Source organism: Thunnus maccoyii, chromosome 4 (genome assembly GCF_910596095.1).
Source record: "Thunnus maccoyii chromosome 4, fThuMac1.1, whole genome shotgun sequence".
Classification (NCBI taxonomy): Eukaryota; Metazoa; Chordata; class Actinopteri; order Scombriformes; family Scombridae; genus Thunnus; species Thunnus maccoyii.
The window spans coordinates 12,341,994-12,359,453 of NC_056536.1; the positions used below are offsets into that span (position 1 = coordinate 12,341,994).

The window sequence follows — 17,460 nt, forward strand, 5'->3', positions numbered from 1 at the left end:
CTTTTATTGTAAAAATATATTTTATGATCTACTTTCTTGACCATCACTAGCATCATCATCAGTGGCCTCTGTATTAAGTAAAATGGTGCTTTAACAGAAATACAGACAGCACCACACTGTTGCTATTGCAACTACATTGTGGTCAGAGGGGGTATTATCCTAAAATCCTGTTCCTGTTAGCATCATTCAAGGACTGTGCTGCCACCTCTAATCTACAATTATCTGGTGCAGCTCCTGTTACTGCTGCGGCAGCACCGTGGAAACACAGCGGTCAAGCAGACAAACAAAATGAGTAATATATGTATTGTTAAGTACCACCACTACTACTATTAGGCTACTTGCACGCTGTTGAGTAGACATCAGTGTCGATAACAAACGAACATATGTTCTCTTTTCTCAGTCACCTTCTGGTTAAACTGAAATGGCTTCCTGTTCACCACAAATGCCTTCCGTTTTAACTGACATCTTCTCATACAACATACCAATGTTGTAGTCGAGTCACTAAGTCTCGAGTCCAAGTGTTCAACACCCAGTCCTGGACTCGAGTACTACAACACTGCAACATACTGAAATCCTCTCATACAACATACTGAAATGCCATCATACAAAATTATATTTTTTCAACAGTAACTGTGAACGCTTTTCAATAGTTTATGTAAAAGAATTTGACAACACATGTGAGAGCATTTTAATTGTGTATATGAGCACGTTTTACTAGTATGTGTGAAAGCTTTTCTGTGGTTTTTATGAGAGCATTTCAGTTGTGTATGTAAGCGTATAATTTTTCAGTTGTTTGTGTGAAAATGTTTCAGTCGTGTACGTAAAGGCATTTCATTTGTATGTGAGTGTGGTTAGCACATTTTACTCGTATGTGTGAAAGCTTCTCAGTGTTTTTTATGAGTTTCACATCCTGCCTGAACTTGTGTGAACGTGTGTTTTTTGGTCTCTTTGTGTTCTTGTGTTCTCCACCCATCTCCCCACCTGCACCTCATCTTCTCGTTAGTTCAGTTACTATTTAAGTCCTGGCTTTTTGTTCAGTCTTTGTTGGATCATTTTTTCTGGTTTGCTCTGCTCTGTTCTGTTCTGTTCGGTTCTGTCTTGCCCTGCCCTGTTCTGTCCTGATCAGCGCAAGATTAAAGAAGGTTTTCGTCTACCCTGCAATCTCTGCATGCCAGTCTCTGCATTTGCGTCCATTCCTGCTACTCATCCTGACAATGAGAGCTTTTCAGTTGTGTATGTATGCATATAATTTTTCAGTTGTTTGTGTGAGAATGTTTCAGTTGTGTATGTAAAAACTTTTCACTTGTATGTGTGTGAGGTTTTCAGTATAGTATGTGAATGACTTTGGTTTCATATGTGTATGTGAGAGGAAAAGTATATGTTTATGCATGGTAATTCTGAATAATGTCCCTAACAGCCCCTCAAAGAACTCTCTCTCCTGTCAAATTCACCTACATATTGTGAGTGACTAAATGACTATATTGTTTATTGGCGTATAGTATGTTTATTTATATAGAAATTTAGTAATGAGCAGCATGTGTTTGTGCCACTCCACAACAACACAGGATCATGTGGTCTGGGGATATATTTTTAGGGATTCTCTGTGCTGTGCAATACAGTTACTGATATGCAGGGATCAATGTTGTATTTCATCTTGTCGTGGAAACAAACAGCTTGTTTAGAACAAACACAAAGGACCAGAATCTGAATTTGTGGGAGACCGCATCAGTCCAGAGATGGAAGTAAAGTGTCTCTTTTTGTGTCTCATGCTAGCAGGCAAAGCTTGAGAAGTGATAATGTATCATCATCCTCTTGACAGCTGAATTACATTGTATTGGTTACAAAATAACAAGGAAAACTTCATGGAGTCCAGGATGAAGTTCAAATATCTCCAGCAGGCATCCACTGGCCATAAGCCCAGGACTAGCAGAAGACCATGACTTAATGTTGATGACCATAAATGGAAACAAACATGTACATGTGTACAGATACAGAAATTTGATAGTGTAGTGATTAATATATAGTATACTTTTAATGTGTTTTTGTTTATTTCTCTCTGGCCATTTTTATACTTCTGCTGCAAGAACATTTACATCTACATCTTGTATTTAATAATTTATCAGAAGGGACAGACCACTTGCGAACTCCAAAACCAATTTACATGTCTAAAAAAAGCAAAAAGAAAATTGTTTTCACATCTGGATTTGAAGTACTTATTATAAAATCTACTTCTATATAGCAATTGTGTACTAACAAACAGTATATGACTACATACTAGCAGTCAAAAAACACTTAACTGTTATTTAGGGTCCATTATTGTTTCCAAACTGATCAATGTATCAGCTTCACCCTTATGAAAAAGACCATTACATAAAATGAAGTATCTTATAATCCTTCTTAATGTATTTTTTTATGTTTTCTTTACAAACATTTGATGAAAAGTGATTTTTGTAAGCTCTGTGATTTTATGTGTGTGTGTGCAAAATTTACAGTAAACAGATTGTAATTGGATCTTGGAAAAACTGAGGCCATGATGTTGATTTCTGTTTGTTTTCTTGTAAAGCCACTAACTTTTTACAATATGGCAGATACATGTTTTGTTTTCTATCACTTTCTTTATTGCTGACTCGGTTTTTCGAATGTGGGGTCAGTGCGGTCATTTTATTTCTTTATTTTTTAGAGAGAGACGCTTTCATTTTGTGTGGTTTCTGCTGCTGAACTGGAAAGTGACCAGACAGAATTTACCTTCTTATTTCACAGAAACAATGTTTCCACATACGTACAGTCAAGATATTTACTGTAAAACCTTTAATTTCCAATGTATGTATCTATACTGAATTATTTTGTTCCTTTGATCTTTAAACCAAATAAGAAAAACTGCGCAATTAGGTTTATAATCTTTTCTCAATGTCTTCTAGTAACATTGAAAATTGGTGGAAGTCTCATCATTCTGACCTGAGAAAAATGTCAGAAGTTTTTACTGAAGTAAAAGTTACATAAAAACGAAAGTATATGGTGTGTTCCTGTTTTGCATTATAAATGATAATTTATCAGTTTTTAATTCATTTTGAATTATAACATTTTGTTTATGTTGAATTATACAGTAATATATGCTGCAGCTACAAAAAATGGCAGAAGAAAATTTGCTTTAAAGCATCTGGTGCATGTAAACATTGTGTTAGTATTGTGTTACATTGTGGTGTAATTTGTGACACAAAACGAATTCAACAGGGAAATGTGATTTGCTGACTAAGGACCAGTTTTGTTAATGCATGACAAATGAGTTGCTGTTTGAATAGAAAGCTTTTGTTTTCAGTAAAGATATTTCACAATAGCTTTAAGGTCATGGTCACACTGAAGAATTAAAAAGGAGTTTAGTAAATCTGTCTGCCCTTGCTAGCCAAAAACAGAATTACTAATGTGTTGAGTGGGCGGATGGGGGCGTTCTGATGAGGATACACAGGCTACAAATATCCCTCCGGAGCTGTTACACTGCAGGGTCATTGATCAATGAGCACAGGCTGCAACTCAAGTGTCTTTGAAGACTTTGCACACAGACATCGAGGGACAAGAACTTCACTGCAGACATGAGTCAAGGTAAGGAGAAAGAAAAAAAACTATTTCCCTTGTATGAAAGGTGTTCAGATGGTATTAGTGGACTGAATTATCTACAACTGAAGATGTAGTTTCTCTGTGTTACTTCACAGTGTCAGAGTGCTTTGACTATGTAGCAGATTGAGAATCGTGTGAAATGTGATGAGCAGGATGACATTAGATATCTCAGATCCAGAACATGGAGTAACACTATATCAACACTGAACAATGTCTTGCTGATGATTTCTTGTGATTTATCATCTGTGAGGAAACTTCGAACAGGTGATCAAATCTATTAGTCATCAAATTATCAGGTCATCAATCTGTCTTTCCATCTCTACACAGTCTTGGACATCGAGCGCTATGATCTGAACATTAAGAGCAACAACAGCAGCCATCATACGGAGCTGTGTAAAGAGGAGCGTTTGATTGTCAGAAGGGGACAGCCCTTCAACATCAGTTTACATCTGAAAGCTGGAAGCAAAAAGTTCAAACCAAGTGAAACAAGCTTCACACTCACTGTTGAAACTGGTATGTTTCCTGTTAACCAGTGATTAGGTTCACAAATATGTACAGTATGTGGTTGAGAGATAAGATCTTTCCAGCAGCATGGATGCATGACTAAATCACCAGTGTGTGCACAAAGACTTGTGTTTCTCTAGTTTTGATTTAGATTCAGTGCTCATACATGTCTTTCTCTCTCCAGGTCCACGACCCAGAAAAGAATCTGGCACGAAGGTTTGCTTTGGACTCCATGACTCCACGGTGGACACTGAGTGGAGCGCCTCTGCCACTAATGATCCCTCTGGAAACACAGTGTCTGTGACTATCAATTCCTCCCCCAATGCCCCAATAGGGCTCTATTCTCTGACTGTGGACCAGGAGGGGCAGAAGACCACTTTAGGACGATTCACCCTGCTTTTTAATGCTTGGTGCCCCAGTGAGTACAGTATACAGTTGTGCTCATAAGTTTACATACTCTGGTAGAATTTGTGAAATATCGGCCATATTTTGGGAAAAAAGAATGATCATGCTGTAAACTTTTGTTTTATTTAATGATAGTGGTCAAGTGAAGCCATTTATTTTCACATAAGTATGTTTGCCCTTTTTACATCATAATTATAACTGAAATCACCAAAATGGCCCTGATCAAAAGTTTACATACCCTTGAATGTTTGACCTGATAATATACACACAAGTTGACACACACAGGTTTAAATGGCTATGAAGGGTTAGTTTCCACACCTGTGACTTGTTTGATTGTAATTAGTATCTGTGTATAAATAGTCAATGAGTTTCTCAGCTCTTGAGAGGCCCCTGCACATTTCATCCAGGGCTGCTCTGACTTTACTGGATACTGAGCCATGAGGAAAGCAAAAGAACTGTCAAAGGACCTACGAGAAAAGGGAGTTGAACTTTATAAACCAGTAAAAGGATATAAAAAGATATCCAAAGATTTGAAAATGCCAATCAGTAGTGTTTAAGCTCTGATAAAGAAGCGGAAAATGACCAAAATATGTCAAAATATGACCGATATTTCACAAATTCTACCAGGGTATGTAAACTTATGAGCACAACTGTATATCGTTTTTATGATGTTTTATTTGTGTTTTGGGTTGAACTGGAATTATACTTTGTGTTAAACTTGTTGTGCTCTGCCTGCAGCTTGTATTCCTGTCTTCTTCATGATCCTTGTGTTTAATTTGCAAAACTAAATACCTACAACAGCCCTAAAACATCTGCCAAATGCTGTCAGATGTGAGGTATTAATGCAGTATGCTATTACACTGGTCTGAACACATTGTTGCTTTGACTCTACTGACTCACAGGAGATGCTGTTTACATGCGCAGTGAGATGAAGAGGCAGGAGTATGTCTTAGCACAACATGGGCAGGTCTACAGAGGAACGTATAAACGAATCAAAGGGACACCCTGGAACTTCGGACAGGTACACAAATTTTAAAAAGTACATTAATTCAATAAAGTTCAGTGAACTGTAGACATAATCTCTAAAAGGTTCTTCACTGTAACCTGAAAAGGGCAATAAACATGACACTATTTTAATATCCAGTTACATTTATCAACCCATTAAGTTAATTCAGTTAATAATTGACCTTCTGTTTGAAGTTTGGACCAGGAATATTGGATATCTGTCTGAAGATCCTGGATAAAAACCCCAAATTTGTGTCTGATGCTGACCAGGACTGCTCTGCCAGGAGAAATCCCATCTATGTGACCAGAGTGCTGAGTGCCATGGTAGGTCTGTGCATTTAATCACCCTGTGATGAGCCCTTTTTTGGCAATGCAGGCAGAGATTACTATGGTGCCCCAGAAAACTGTTTGCTCATTTATGTTCAGTATTTTATTGTCCTGCAGGGTAATGTCTCTCCTTCTTTTAAAACTTAATGTGTGGCCCTCATTCCAAGCTAAAATGTAGCTATAAGCAGAGTAATAAACAAATAATTTAAAGTTTGTCAGCATGTTATTCCTGCTGCAAGTCAAAAATAGCTTAAAGAGAAATTCAGGGCTATTTCCACTGGGTGTCATGATTCAGTGCCACTATACAATAAATCAAAGCCAGGTATGTTCCCAGACAATGTTGATAACAAGAACAGGATCATGCACTATGTTTATGTTTAGGGATATTCGACATATTTGGAAAAGCACTCATACAAAGCCAACATGACAAACATGTTATCTTCCTTCACTTTCTATCACAAATACACACACTGAAAACTATAGCATAATCCCTGTTTTATATTACTGTATATTTCTACACATGGACTTTTCATAGTCACAACTTTAGTACCTTTTTTTACTTTCCTGACATCAACTGCTGGTCTTGATACTGTTAACTACTCAGTTCTTCTTCTACGTATTCATAATCTGACATGGCTAGGCTTGTGTCTTGTAATACTGATGGATGTCTAGAGCAAATCTGATTTGGAAAATAAGGATAATGAGCCATTAAGAGATGTTGAGGTATATTATAGAAGAATAGCAAAAACAACAGCTCAGTGTTTCCCCATTATATTTCTAACCAAATCTTGTTCTTTCATTTTTGCTGTACCTCCGAGAGCTTGATGAAAGTGAGGTCTGACTTTATACAGTTTATTTGGTATAAGTGTCTTAAAAGTTTCAGCATCATTTAGAAGACTTTTGACTGAACAGTCCTTAATAGAAGCTAATGAAAAACACTTAACACAAACCATGCACATATTGATTTGATATGTGCATATCACTCAGCAGACTGTGGCAAAATGAAAATGAACATCATCCGCTTCCCTGTTTATGCCGTCTTTCTCTCTTGTCTGGTCTCTGTCTGTGCCCTCAGGTCAACAGTAATGATGACCACGGCGTGCTGGTGGGAAATTGGAGAGAGGTTACAGACGGGGTTCATCCAGGCCAGTGGATCGGCAGCGGGGACATTCTGCGTCAGTGGGCAGAAAGTGGCCCCGTCCGCTACGGCCAGTGTTGGGTCTTTGCTGCTGTTGCATGCACAGGTTGGACCACAGTATGAGTCTTGCTTTGATTCAGACAGCAATTTCATTTGGTTCTTAAATTATTGACTAAATTATCAATCCATACATTTTGAGGGGTTTTGATGCACATGTTGGAGTGCTGTGAGTTGTTGTGTCTTATAGAATTCACATGGTATATTGTCATATTACAATGTGTTTGTTAAACTTTAAAAGGATTCAATAAACCAGCTCCTGAGGTAACATAGAAGCAATTTCTTAAATAAATGCACCCCTTTGGTACCATACAATACCAACAGTCCTGATTTCTGCTGCATTTCCTCCATCCCACCTCCACTGTTACACAATCCAGCCTTTTTATCAAAATTCTCAATTTAGAATTTAATCTCACAGCTTTGTAGCCATCTACCTAGCCACCTCGTGACATTTTTATGTGCTGTCTTTATTGTTTATCTTTGATGAAAGACGTTATCTCAAACATATGCTTCAGTAAGCTGGTGTGCTGAAGAGTTGCTCTCCTCCCTCCTCCAGTGTCCCGTGCCCTGGGCATCCCGTGTCGAGTGGTTACTAACTTTGGATCAGCTCACGATTCTAACGCCAACCTGATGATAGAAAACCTGTATGATGAAGATGGTGAGAGAATTCCTGATGGTGATTCGATATGGTGAGTGTATGGTAGGGATTATTATCTGGTAGATACATGTGCAAACACAGTACAATACATGTTTTTTTACATTCTCTCTCACTATATCTTCCACTATTGATGCATGATCGATTGAACATTGTTTTTTTTACATTAATTTGCAGATTGAAGCAAAATGGTCATTTTATTGTTTATTATTATTTATTATTTATTTTACTCATTTTTTTTCCAGGAACTTCCATGTTTGGGTGGATAGCTGGATGACTCGTCCAGACTTAGGAGAGGAATTTGATGGTTGGCAGACCAGTGACCCAACCCCACAAGAGAAAAGTGAAGGTGAACTTTGATTTTAATGTAGTTTGTCCTTTATTTTTTCAATGGGTATGTCCTAAATGTAGGTCTGTGAGCTGACTTTCTTTGCACGCTGCCAAGGCAGAACACCTACAGAAGCCAGACAGAATAATCTAAACACCTCATGAAACACGACTCTAATGCCAAGGCACAGTGTTTAACCGCACTGGTTAGTTTCAACTTCTGACAGTAGTCACAAGTTTGGTGTATGGTTATGCATGTGACATCTTACGTTTGGCATGTTCACATGACTCTTCTCGATTCCATGACACAGTATTAAGCAACTGTTTTATTTTTTACTACAAACTCTTAGACCTGTGCATGCTCTCTTCAAGTGTCATAAAGTGTTATACCAAACACCAAAAATAATAGTTTAGTTTAGTTTAGTTTAGTTTAGTTAAGTTCAGTTCAGTTGTGGCCTGAATCCAGATGTTGTGTGTCTGAAACTCTCTGAAATTCACTGTGTTTCTGGGTGTGTGATGCTGTCAGGTGTTTTCTGTTGTGGACCGGCCTCACTGAGGGCTATCAAGGAAGGGGAGCTGACCAAGAAGTACGATGCTCCCTTTATTTTCGCTGAGGTGGGTTTTTGCTTGACCTTTTAGTGTGAAAAAATGCACAAATGTAAGCTGGACTTCATAAACTCCATAGAAGTTGCATTTATTGACAAGACCTGATCCAAGCTAATCCACAGAGACTGATCAATTTTGTGATCTGAGATATAATTTAAGAGATACTGCGTTTGTTCATGTACTATATGTATATAAAAATACTTGTGTCTAGTGTTATCTGATGTTATGTCATGTTGTGTGTGGATTCAGGTTAACGCAGATGTTGTGGACTTGGTGCGCAAGTCAAATGGACAACTGGTCAAAATCGGTGGATCACCAAAGTCTGTCGGACAGTTCATCAGCACCAAAGCTGTGGGCTCAAATGAGAGGCTCGACATCACACACGAGTACAAGTACCCTGAAGGTACTGCGATGCGCACACACACACACACACACATACACTGTCTGTTACACATCACTGTAAACATAATACACAGATGACCTCAGCTAACACAATTTTTAAAATGTAATCACACAAGTTCCATGTCTGTTAAATCTAAATGATGATGGTTTTGAAGGAGTCTGTCTCAGGAGGTTTATAATGCTGAAGAACTTACCAGTAATCCTGATGGTTTTCAGGTTCAAAGGAGGAGAGGCAGGTGTATGAGAAGGCTCAGCACCACAACAAGCTACAGCAGCGAGGAGAAGAGCCAGAGCTCCATCTCAAGGTTTTTCTGTTCATATATAGATATACAGGGGATACAGCAAATAATGTAAATATATAGAAAGAAACTAAAACTCTGAAGTAACTTAATTAAAACATTGCTGCAGAGTTGGGTCAGTTAAAGATATTAAACAGATCTGGCAATGAGCAAAATGATCTAAGTTTTCAAAGCAACATGAGACAACATCACAGCTCCTAAGAGGTGAAATCATCTATTTTGCAGGTTCACTGGTCAAAAAAAACAGAACAAATATTTAATATATCAAATAATTCCAACATATGCAAAACAGACAAAAGAAAGACAAACAACTGTCACAAGCTGAAATAACCATCATGGGTATGACAGACATACAGCACACACAAGGTTGTCAAATACTGCTAAGTTGTGTGTAACATAACGGTATGTTTTCTTTGTTTATGTTGAGGATAAATGTTTCATTAAATGTCCCCTTTACATAGATGGTTGGATGGACAGAAGCTCAATTAATCTTTTATCACTTTATATGTTGCATTAGCTAAAATCTTTTATGAGCATATTCTGATTATTATTATTTTTTGCCAAATTTTGCCAATTCTACAACAGAGTTGAGATATACTGTTCCTAAAATCACAGAATCATCCTTTTCAACAAACTTAAGAACTAAATGCTCATTATTAGAAATACAATACAATGAATTTCTGTTATTGTATTCTCCATAAATTAAATGAATCATCTCATGATTCTCATTTCAGATCAAGCTTGCTGATAACATGATTGTGGGCTCAGACTTTGAGGTTTGTGCTGTCCTCACAAACAGCAGCAAGCAGACAAAGACCTGCAACTTCCTGTTTGTTGCCAAAGCTGTCGACTACAACGGAAAACTAGGAGAGAAATGTGGATCCGCTTCAGACAAAGTGAAGGTGCCCCCTGGAGAAGGTTAGCTCTGATCTTATCACAGACAACACAGTGTCTGAGCTTTGAATTTGATGCTCGCACAGAAATTACCCCCACATTGTTTGCAAGTGGAAATAATCATGAAGGTACCTCTATGAAACAAGACTTTTATCTGCATCTTACAAAAGATTCAAAGTCAGTGACTCAAGTTCATTCAAATGTAACACAGAAATATTTCTATAAATTTAGTTATACAACTGTCTTACAATGTTTGCTGGTTGAAACCTGGTTCACAACCTTCCAAAAATCATTTTCTCATGCAGAAATTGAATTGAAATAGTTGTCATAACCTAATTAATGTGATTTATAATATGTGTGTTTTTTCAGAGAGGCGTCTGTGCCTCAGACTGAAGTATGACAGTTATGGATCAGTGATCACCTCTGACAGGCTGATCCATCTGTCAGCCATCACTGTCGACAAGCAGAGCAATGACTACCACAAGGCTGAAAAGACCATTGTGTTGGATGAGCCAGTCATAGAAATCAAGGTATGGACGGAACAAATGTGTTCATGAGCAATGAAAACTCTGTCTTATTACACTGTAGGACAACAAACTGAGTGAATAAATCAGTAAATTGTATTTAAGGAGTTTTTATATTCTGGACAAAACAGAACTTAAGTAACAAGTCAGCCTTCGCACACACAATCACACTCATAACCTCAGAGCAAAATACACTCTTATTCATCATATTTAAAAATACTTTCTGATGACTTTAATGGATCATAAACCTGCTTTTCTGAGTCAACATAGTACAGACATACCAAATCACATTAGTGTGATCAAATATTCTGTCAAATCATTTCCTTCCTCCTTGTGTTCAAGTTATTGTTCACCTGTGAGTATTTTAATCTTTTTTATTAAAGTGCTCCAGACTCTGTGAAATTTACATTTACTCTGCCATCTGAGCAAAATAACCACAGGGCAAAAAAGGGAGAGGAAAAGAAAACAAACAATGAACAATAAATAAATAAAAACAAAAAAGGCAACCAGAGTACCAAACCAATTCCCCTCCCAATCCTACAAGAGATAAGAGGACTGTACACACATTACAATGAAAGGACAAGCTTGACACAAAGCATACATAATCACATCTTTAACACACAGTCAAGATAGTCTTAATGGGCATTTAATGCAGACGTCCAGGTCAGTCTTGGAAAAACAACAATGTAAGTTTTATAAATATAGTGAATTAAAGCACTTCACAAAATGTTAGATCACATTGTATCTTCAGTCTTTTCTAAGTGTTGTATAAAAGACTGTTAAATCATATTAGGCAGTCTGGTCTTTCCCCCAAAAATTGGATTCCTTCAACCATTGAGGTTCAGCTGTGAGTGACAGGAAACCAACACATTGTGGTTTGAGATCTACTGTGCTCACAAGTCATCACATGGTAGAGTAGTTACTTCCACCAGTGCTTTAAGTATGACTGTTATCATGTCTATTAGGTTCTTTCACTTCCCCTGAAGAACATAATTTGGCTGAAATGCATTGGTCACTTTAAGGTAAAGTCCGTAGAAAAATAAAATAGAAGCTTGTTTAACCGGTGCTGTAGACTCATCTTTGTAAATCTGGTATCAGAATCCTTGTCAATCAATCAATCAATTTTTATTTATATAGCGCCAAATCACAACAAAAGTCATCTCAGGGCACTTTTCACATAGAGCAGGTCAAGACCGTACTCTTTAATTTACAGAGACGCAACAATTCCCCCATGAGCAAGCACTTAGCGACAGCAGTAACGCCTTGGCCACACTGGATGCGTGAGCAGCGCGTGTGCGTCGCGGAACCTCTTGCTTTTCATTTCGGCTCCCATGTTAACAGGTTGCAGCGTCCACACTGGAAGCGTGTCTGCTGCGGTGCTTCTGCCACTGGCAGCCCTATCTTTCTCGTTTTCCCTGTCTATTTCTGCTGAAAACCGCGCGCGTCACGTGGAGAAAATAGGTGAGACCTCAAATCTCTAGATGAAGCGACGCAGCAGCCTCGCGTGAGGCCGCTCTAACCTGTTAACATGGGCCCCGAAATGAAAAGCAAGAGGTTACGCGATGGACACGCGCTGCTCACGCATCCAGTGTGGCCCAGGGGTTAGGAAAAACTCCACTTTAACAGGTAGAAACCTCAAGCAGAACCCGGCTCTTGGTGGGTGGCCATCTGCTTTGACTGGTTGGGTTGAGAGAGAGAAAGAAAGAGGGAAAGGGGGAGAAAGGGGGGGAGGCAGAATAACAACAATCATAACAATAACAATAACAATAAGTAGCAATAGCCAGGGGTGGGTCCGTAAATCATCTTATTTCTTTCTCTTTTCGGGCCTATTCCTCAGTTCTTAAATAAATGTTGATCTCTTAAGTGTATTCCTATAGAGTCATCTAGAGCCTTTAATGTCCAGAATTAATGGATGAATATACTGAACCTTGAACCACGAGTGAGGTAGCATCGCAGAACTTTTTATTGCTCACTCAGGCATATATATATATATTAGGTTAAAACAAACTGTGTTAAGTACTTGTAATGTTTGCATTATTTGATCATTGTAGCCCATTATAAGTTTGTACAGGACATAATCAATCAATAATCATATTATACCAGCTCTTACCAAGAGGCAACCTCCGGGGCTGAAAAATTAAGCCAATGCGGAAGTGCCAAAAACTGCAGTTCCTTGAATGGCCACTTGAGGTTGGGTCCAAAAGCAAGTCAATCCCCATAGACCCCAATGTTAAAATGCCCAACTTTACAGCAGAAATAAACACATTTACAGCCTGGTACAAAAAATGGTTTTGGTCTCTAAAGTTAATTTCCCCTTTCATGACAACTGTACGGGGGGGGGGTGAATTTTTTTATAACTCACCCATTTAAATTTTATTAAGCCGTAAAGTTATGCATAATGAAGGACATGGCTGCTTTGAGTGACAGGTCTGCCAGCCGCTAGGTGGCTTGTTTCAGCCATTCGGCCCGCCTCTTTGTCCATTTTTGATTGGCTGGGAGTTAGGCAGCGTCACGTACTGCCAAGATGGCGACGGCCGGAGCGGCTCACTTTGAGCTTCAAAACCGCTCTTCAGAGACCATTGGGTGACGTCACGGTAACTACATCCATATTTTTATACAGTCTATGGCTCTTACATGATGAAACCTGTTTACTTGACCCCCTCTCTGCAGCTGGTGAGAGAAGCCAAAGTAAACCAGTCTGGGATGGCAGAGCTGAGCTTGTTGAACCCTTTACCAGAGCCACTGCAGGACTGCAGCTTCACCATAGATGGGGTCGGCCTCACTGACAGAAAGCCCATAATACTGAGGTATGTCAACCCTGTCCCATCTGTTTTGTCTGTCTTCTTTTATGTACACATTAATTCACAGTGAACTGTTCTTTACAGTGGTGATTTGTGGTGATATACCCAAAATCACAACTAAGAATGTCTTTAACAATGATACCAGCACATGTGCACAAACTGAAACATTTTATATCTGTATACATAAGAATAGAGATAAGCATAAAACAGAAACCACCTCTCTGACTGTTGAGTATCATTTTTGCAGGATTGGAACAGTGGGCCCAAAACGGGAGGCCAAGGCCAGTGTTGAGCTCAGTCCCAGCGTTACTGGCCCCAGCGTGCTCCTGGTGAACTTTGATAGCAACAAACTGAGGAACATCAAGAGCTTCATCAATGTTATGGTGAACGAATGAGCCAGTACAGAAATCTAATAGCACTGAAAGCTTTTTTACATTGTTGTTCTTTGGACTAGCAGGCACTGAATTTCTTTTAAATGCGCTTACTATTTTTATACTGCCTCTGTAGTAGGCTACCAAAGGAGTAATAGCTGCAATATAATAAGATAATGTCATAAACACATTTAATTCGGTTCATTCTAAATGTGACAATAAAGCCATTGCTACTAAAGCTGCCAGTAGATTGTTTAAGGGAGCAGCGCTTCCTCGCCTCCTTTTAGGAAACACTTTGTTGTTGGTGATGCAGAAAAAATCCAGTGTGCTAATTGAAAATAAAATTTTGGAGAAAACATTTTAAGGCTGGGTGTTAATTTGTTGTCTTGTGGGCCAAAGAGCGATCCAGAGTCAGAATAAACTCTCAGTGGATGAATATTGACACCTACTGGTCACATCACATCATGGCTGGTACAGTGTCTCCCATTAGCAGCTGATATTACTGACATTTGTGTTTATGATTTTAAGTGATATTAGAGACAGTGGTGGAATGTAACTGAGTACATTTACTCAACTACTGTACTTAAGTACAATTTTAAGGTACTTGTACTTTGCTTGAGTAGTTTCATGTTATGCTAATCGATACTTATACTCCGCTACATTTCAGATTAAAATTTTAAATGAAGTAATGATAAGCTTATAAATTACACTGCATTGTTTAAGATAAACCAGTGGTTCCTAAACTTGTTGGCTTGGGAGCCTTTACAAAGAAGCTTCGTGTATTTGTATCTCGTCATTTTTCAGATGTCTATGATTTGTATGCAGTTCCACCAAAGACACATTTCCCCTCACATGGTTTCAAATAAATAACTGTTTTAGACCCAAAGAGGTAAAACTCTTCAATATTTCACAAAAATGCAAATATGAAAGAAAAAATATTTCAAATCTATCATCTCAAGACCCCCCAGATTTATCTCATGACCCTTACAAAGCAGTTCAAACTAGCTCTACCTCCAGCAGCTATAACAATAAACTACTGCTGATGCATTGACTCATCAGTATTAACAATGTACTTTGTTAAAGTTATGTCACATCAGTCACAGCCTGATTTTCTGCTAAATGAGTACTTAGTAGGATTACATTGTGGTATTGATACTTTTACTTAAGTAAAGGATCTGAGTGAGTGATGAGGACAACAACCACCATGATGTTGATTAGGAGGGTATCAAATTTATGTAATCCATGTTATTATGTTACTTTATTTATCAAATTCATTGTTTTTATTTCTATTTATTTTAATAACAGTGTGTTCATCACTGCCATGTAGGGCAGGTGTGGTCTTGCCATGTAAATAGTAGTCTACAAATGCATGTATCTGTAAGTGGAACAGAGTAGTCCTTGAGTGTAGAGCTGCCCAGGCCAAATTCTCTCATTGCAAATATATCAGTATTGACATCTATGGCCAATGAGTAACAAGAAATTGCAGAATTGAAATGCCATAATCAACCAACACAGGTGGAGTTAATTACAGATGTCCACAACTGGCACAATAGCTTGTAAAAGTAATGAAAGACCAAAGGATTGGTTTATCATTTTAATATAAAAATGTGAGGTGAGATCATTACATTTTCTCTGTGACTCTGTTTGTCTTTGGACAGAAATGTTCTTTTGTTATTATTGAGAGTCTCCATTGGCCTTCTCCATCCTGTTGCAGAATACGTCAAGGGGTCCAGAGCCACATCTGGTTTGGGGTTCTCTGGGTTCCTATGTCTTAAGAATGTACAACTCCATATATGTGACATGCATGAGGTGAATGCATGACCAGATCATGTAACATCTCATGGCCTTATGCCAATTGGTTGAAAGTTTTTAAGATAATATACATTGACCAATCACAGATCATTTCTTTGTTCCTTCAGGAACTATAATAGATTAAGTTTGCTCTTTGTTTGTTGAGATGAACTGATGCAAATCTTTGTGTGTTCTGTCTCCTTGTTGTACAATAATATTTTTTTAATCTTCAACCCAGCAGTGTTTTGTGTATTATTTCATATGTGTGTTTAGTGTTTTCAGACAATTTCCACAACAAGGTCCATCCCCTCAGAGGGAGCTACAAACATATAATGTAGGTTCTTGACATATAACAATTTAGAGAGAATAATAAATAGAAGGAAAAAACACAAATTATGTTCAGTTCCTAAGAAACAAGCAAATGAAATCTCCTCATTCAACCCATTGGGAATGAGGATGTTAAGGTGCGGTGTTAAGGGAGTGTATCCAATGCACCTCCGTCTGAAGAAGGATTCTGCCCCTGTTGCCACCTCTCCATGACATATTCACTGCATTAATGTCCATGTAATGTAGTTCACTCAAGATGTGGTTATGACTGTTAAAATGCCTAACCGCTGATGATTTATCTTCATGATGGCGAAGGGAACACTTATGTTCACAGATACTGGTTTTTAACTCTTGTTCTGTTTTCCCAACATAGTATAAATTACATGAGTATTTTAACAGGTAAACCACATATTTAGTGTTGCATGTGATTCTGCACCTAACTTTAATGTCAACACCACACTTTGGATGGGTGACTTGATTAATTAATCATAATTAATCATAGAATAACAGTGTATACAGCTATGACAAGGAAATTTTCCACTGGGGATCTGAAACAGAAAGTGAGTTGGCCTCTTAGGCAAATTTGACTTCACTAGGAGATCATGTAAGTTGGAAGACTTCTTATAAAAATATATAGGTGGAGTTTGAAATGTACTTGCAATTTGAGGGTCACTTTCCATTTCATGTTCTCTTTCCTCTCACGGCTGCTGCGGGAGCAGCTCTGCTGCTCAGCTCTCTGCTCTCTTGTGTGGCCTGCTCACAGCGGTCTGCCTAAGACTCAGTGACTAAGTTAAGTCTAGTGCCAGCAGCTACCACACAAGTCTGCTTGCTGATTTAACAAGCACAGGAGCCACAAAGAAGAGTTAGCCTGCCATTAACTAGCCTGCCTGCCCTCCGGCCTGCATGGTTGGGTCACCGACAGTCAGCAAAGCCTGTGCTATTCAGCCTCGGAGCCAAACTCCTCTTAGCCTGACTCATCCATGGATTCACCAGCTAAGAAGCAGAACACCACAAAGCATCTCTTTATCCATGGACTTGGTAACAACTAGTCATAGCCTAGCAGAATATATCATAGCATAGCATGGCTAAGCATAAACTGTTAACCTTGTTGATGTATATGTACTGATTTTGGTTTAACGTTTTCAACTGAGTTTTATTGTTGTGATGCATTTCCATTGTTAAGCTATTGAATAGCCATATTGCTAAGCTAAGGTTAGTTTATGCTTCACACATGTTGCATCCAGTAACCAGGCCTTGCATGCACACACACACACACACACACACACACACACACACACACACACACTTGTATATACGTTTAGCTAGATTAATAATATTGTGTGTTTTGCTCTTTTACCCTTTTTTAATAAATGCTTTTGGATATACATGCTGTCTGTGTAATGTTGCACAAGAGT

At 38.4% G+C, this 17,460-nt stretch overlaps 1 protein-coding gene across 1 annotated transcript; it reads left to right on the forward strand.

Annotated features, from left to right (window-relative positions):
• Nucleotides 1-1,013: 1,013 nt before the first annotated feature.
• LOC121895008 (protein-glutamine gamma-glutamyltransferase 2-like) lies at nucleotides 1,014-14,285 on the forward strand. The gene is made up of 15 exons (XM_042407775.1): nucleotides 1,014-1,233; nucleotides 3,940-4,125; nucleotides 4,301-4,534; nucleotides 5,424-5,542; nucleotides 5,722-5,850; nucleotides 6,929-7,097; nucleotides 7,605-7,737; nucleotides 7,949-8,052; nucleotides 8,557-8,645; nucleotides 8,886-9,039; nucleotides 9,255-9,343; nucleotides 10,072-10,255; nucleotides 10,601-10,761; nucleotides 13,426-13,562; nucleotides 13,804-14,285. The coding sequence occupies exons 1-15, from the start codon at nucleotides 1,215-1,217 to the stop codon at nucleotides 13,949-13,951; spliced, it is 2,055 nt and encodes a 684-aa protein (XP_042263709.1). The 5' UTR covers nucleotides 1,014-1,214; the 3' UTR covers nucleotides 13,952-14,285.
• The last annotated feature ends 3,175 nt before the right edge of the window (nucleotides 14,286-17,460 follow it).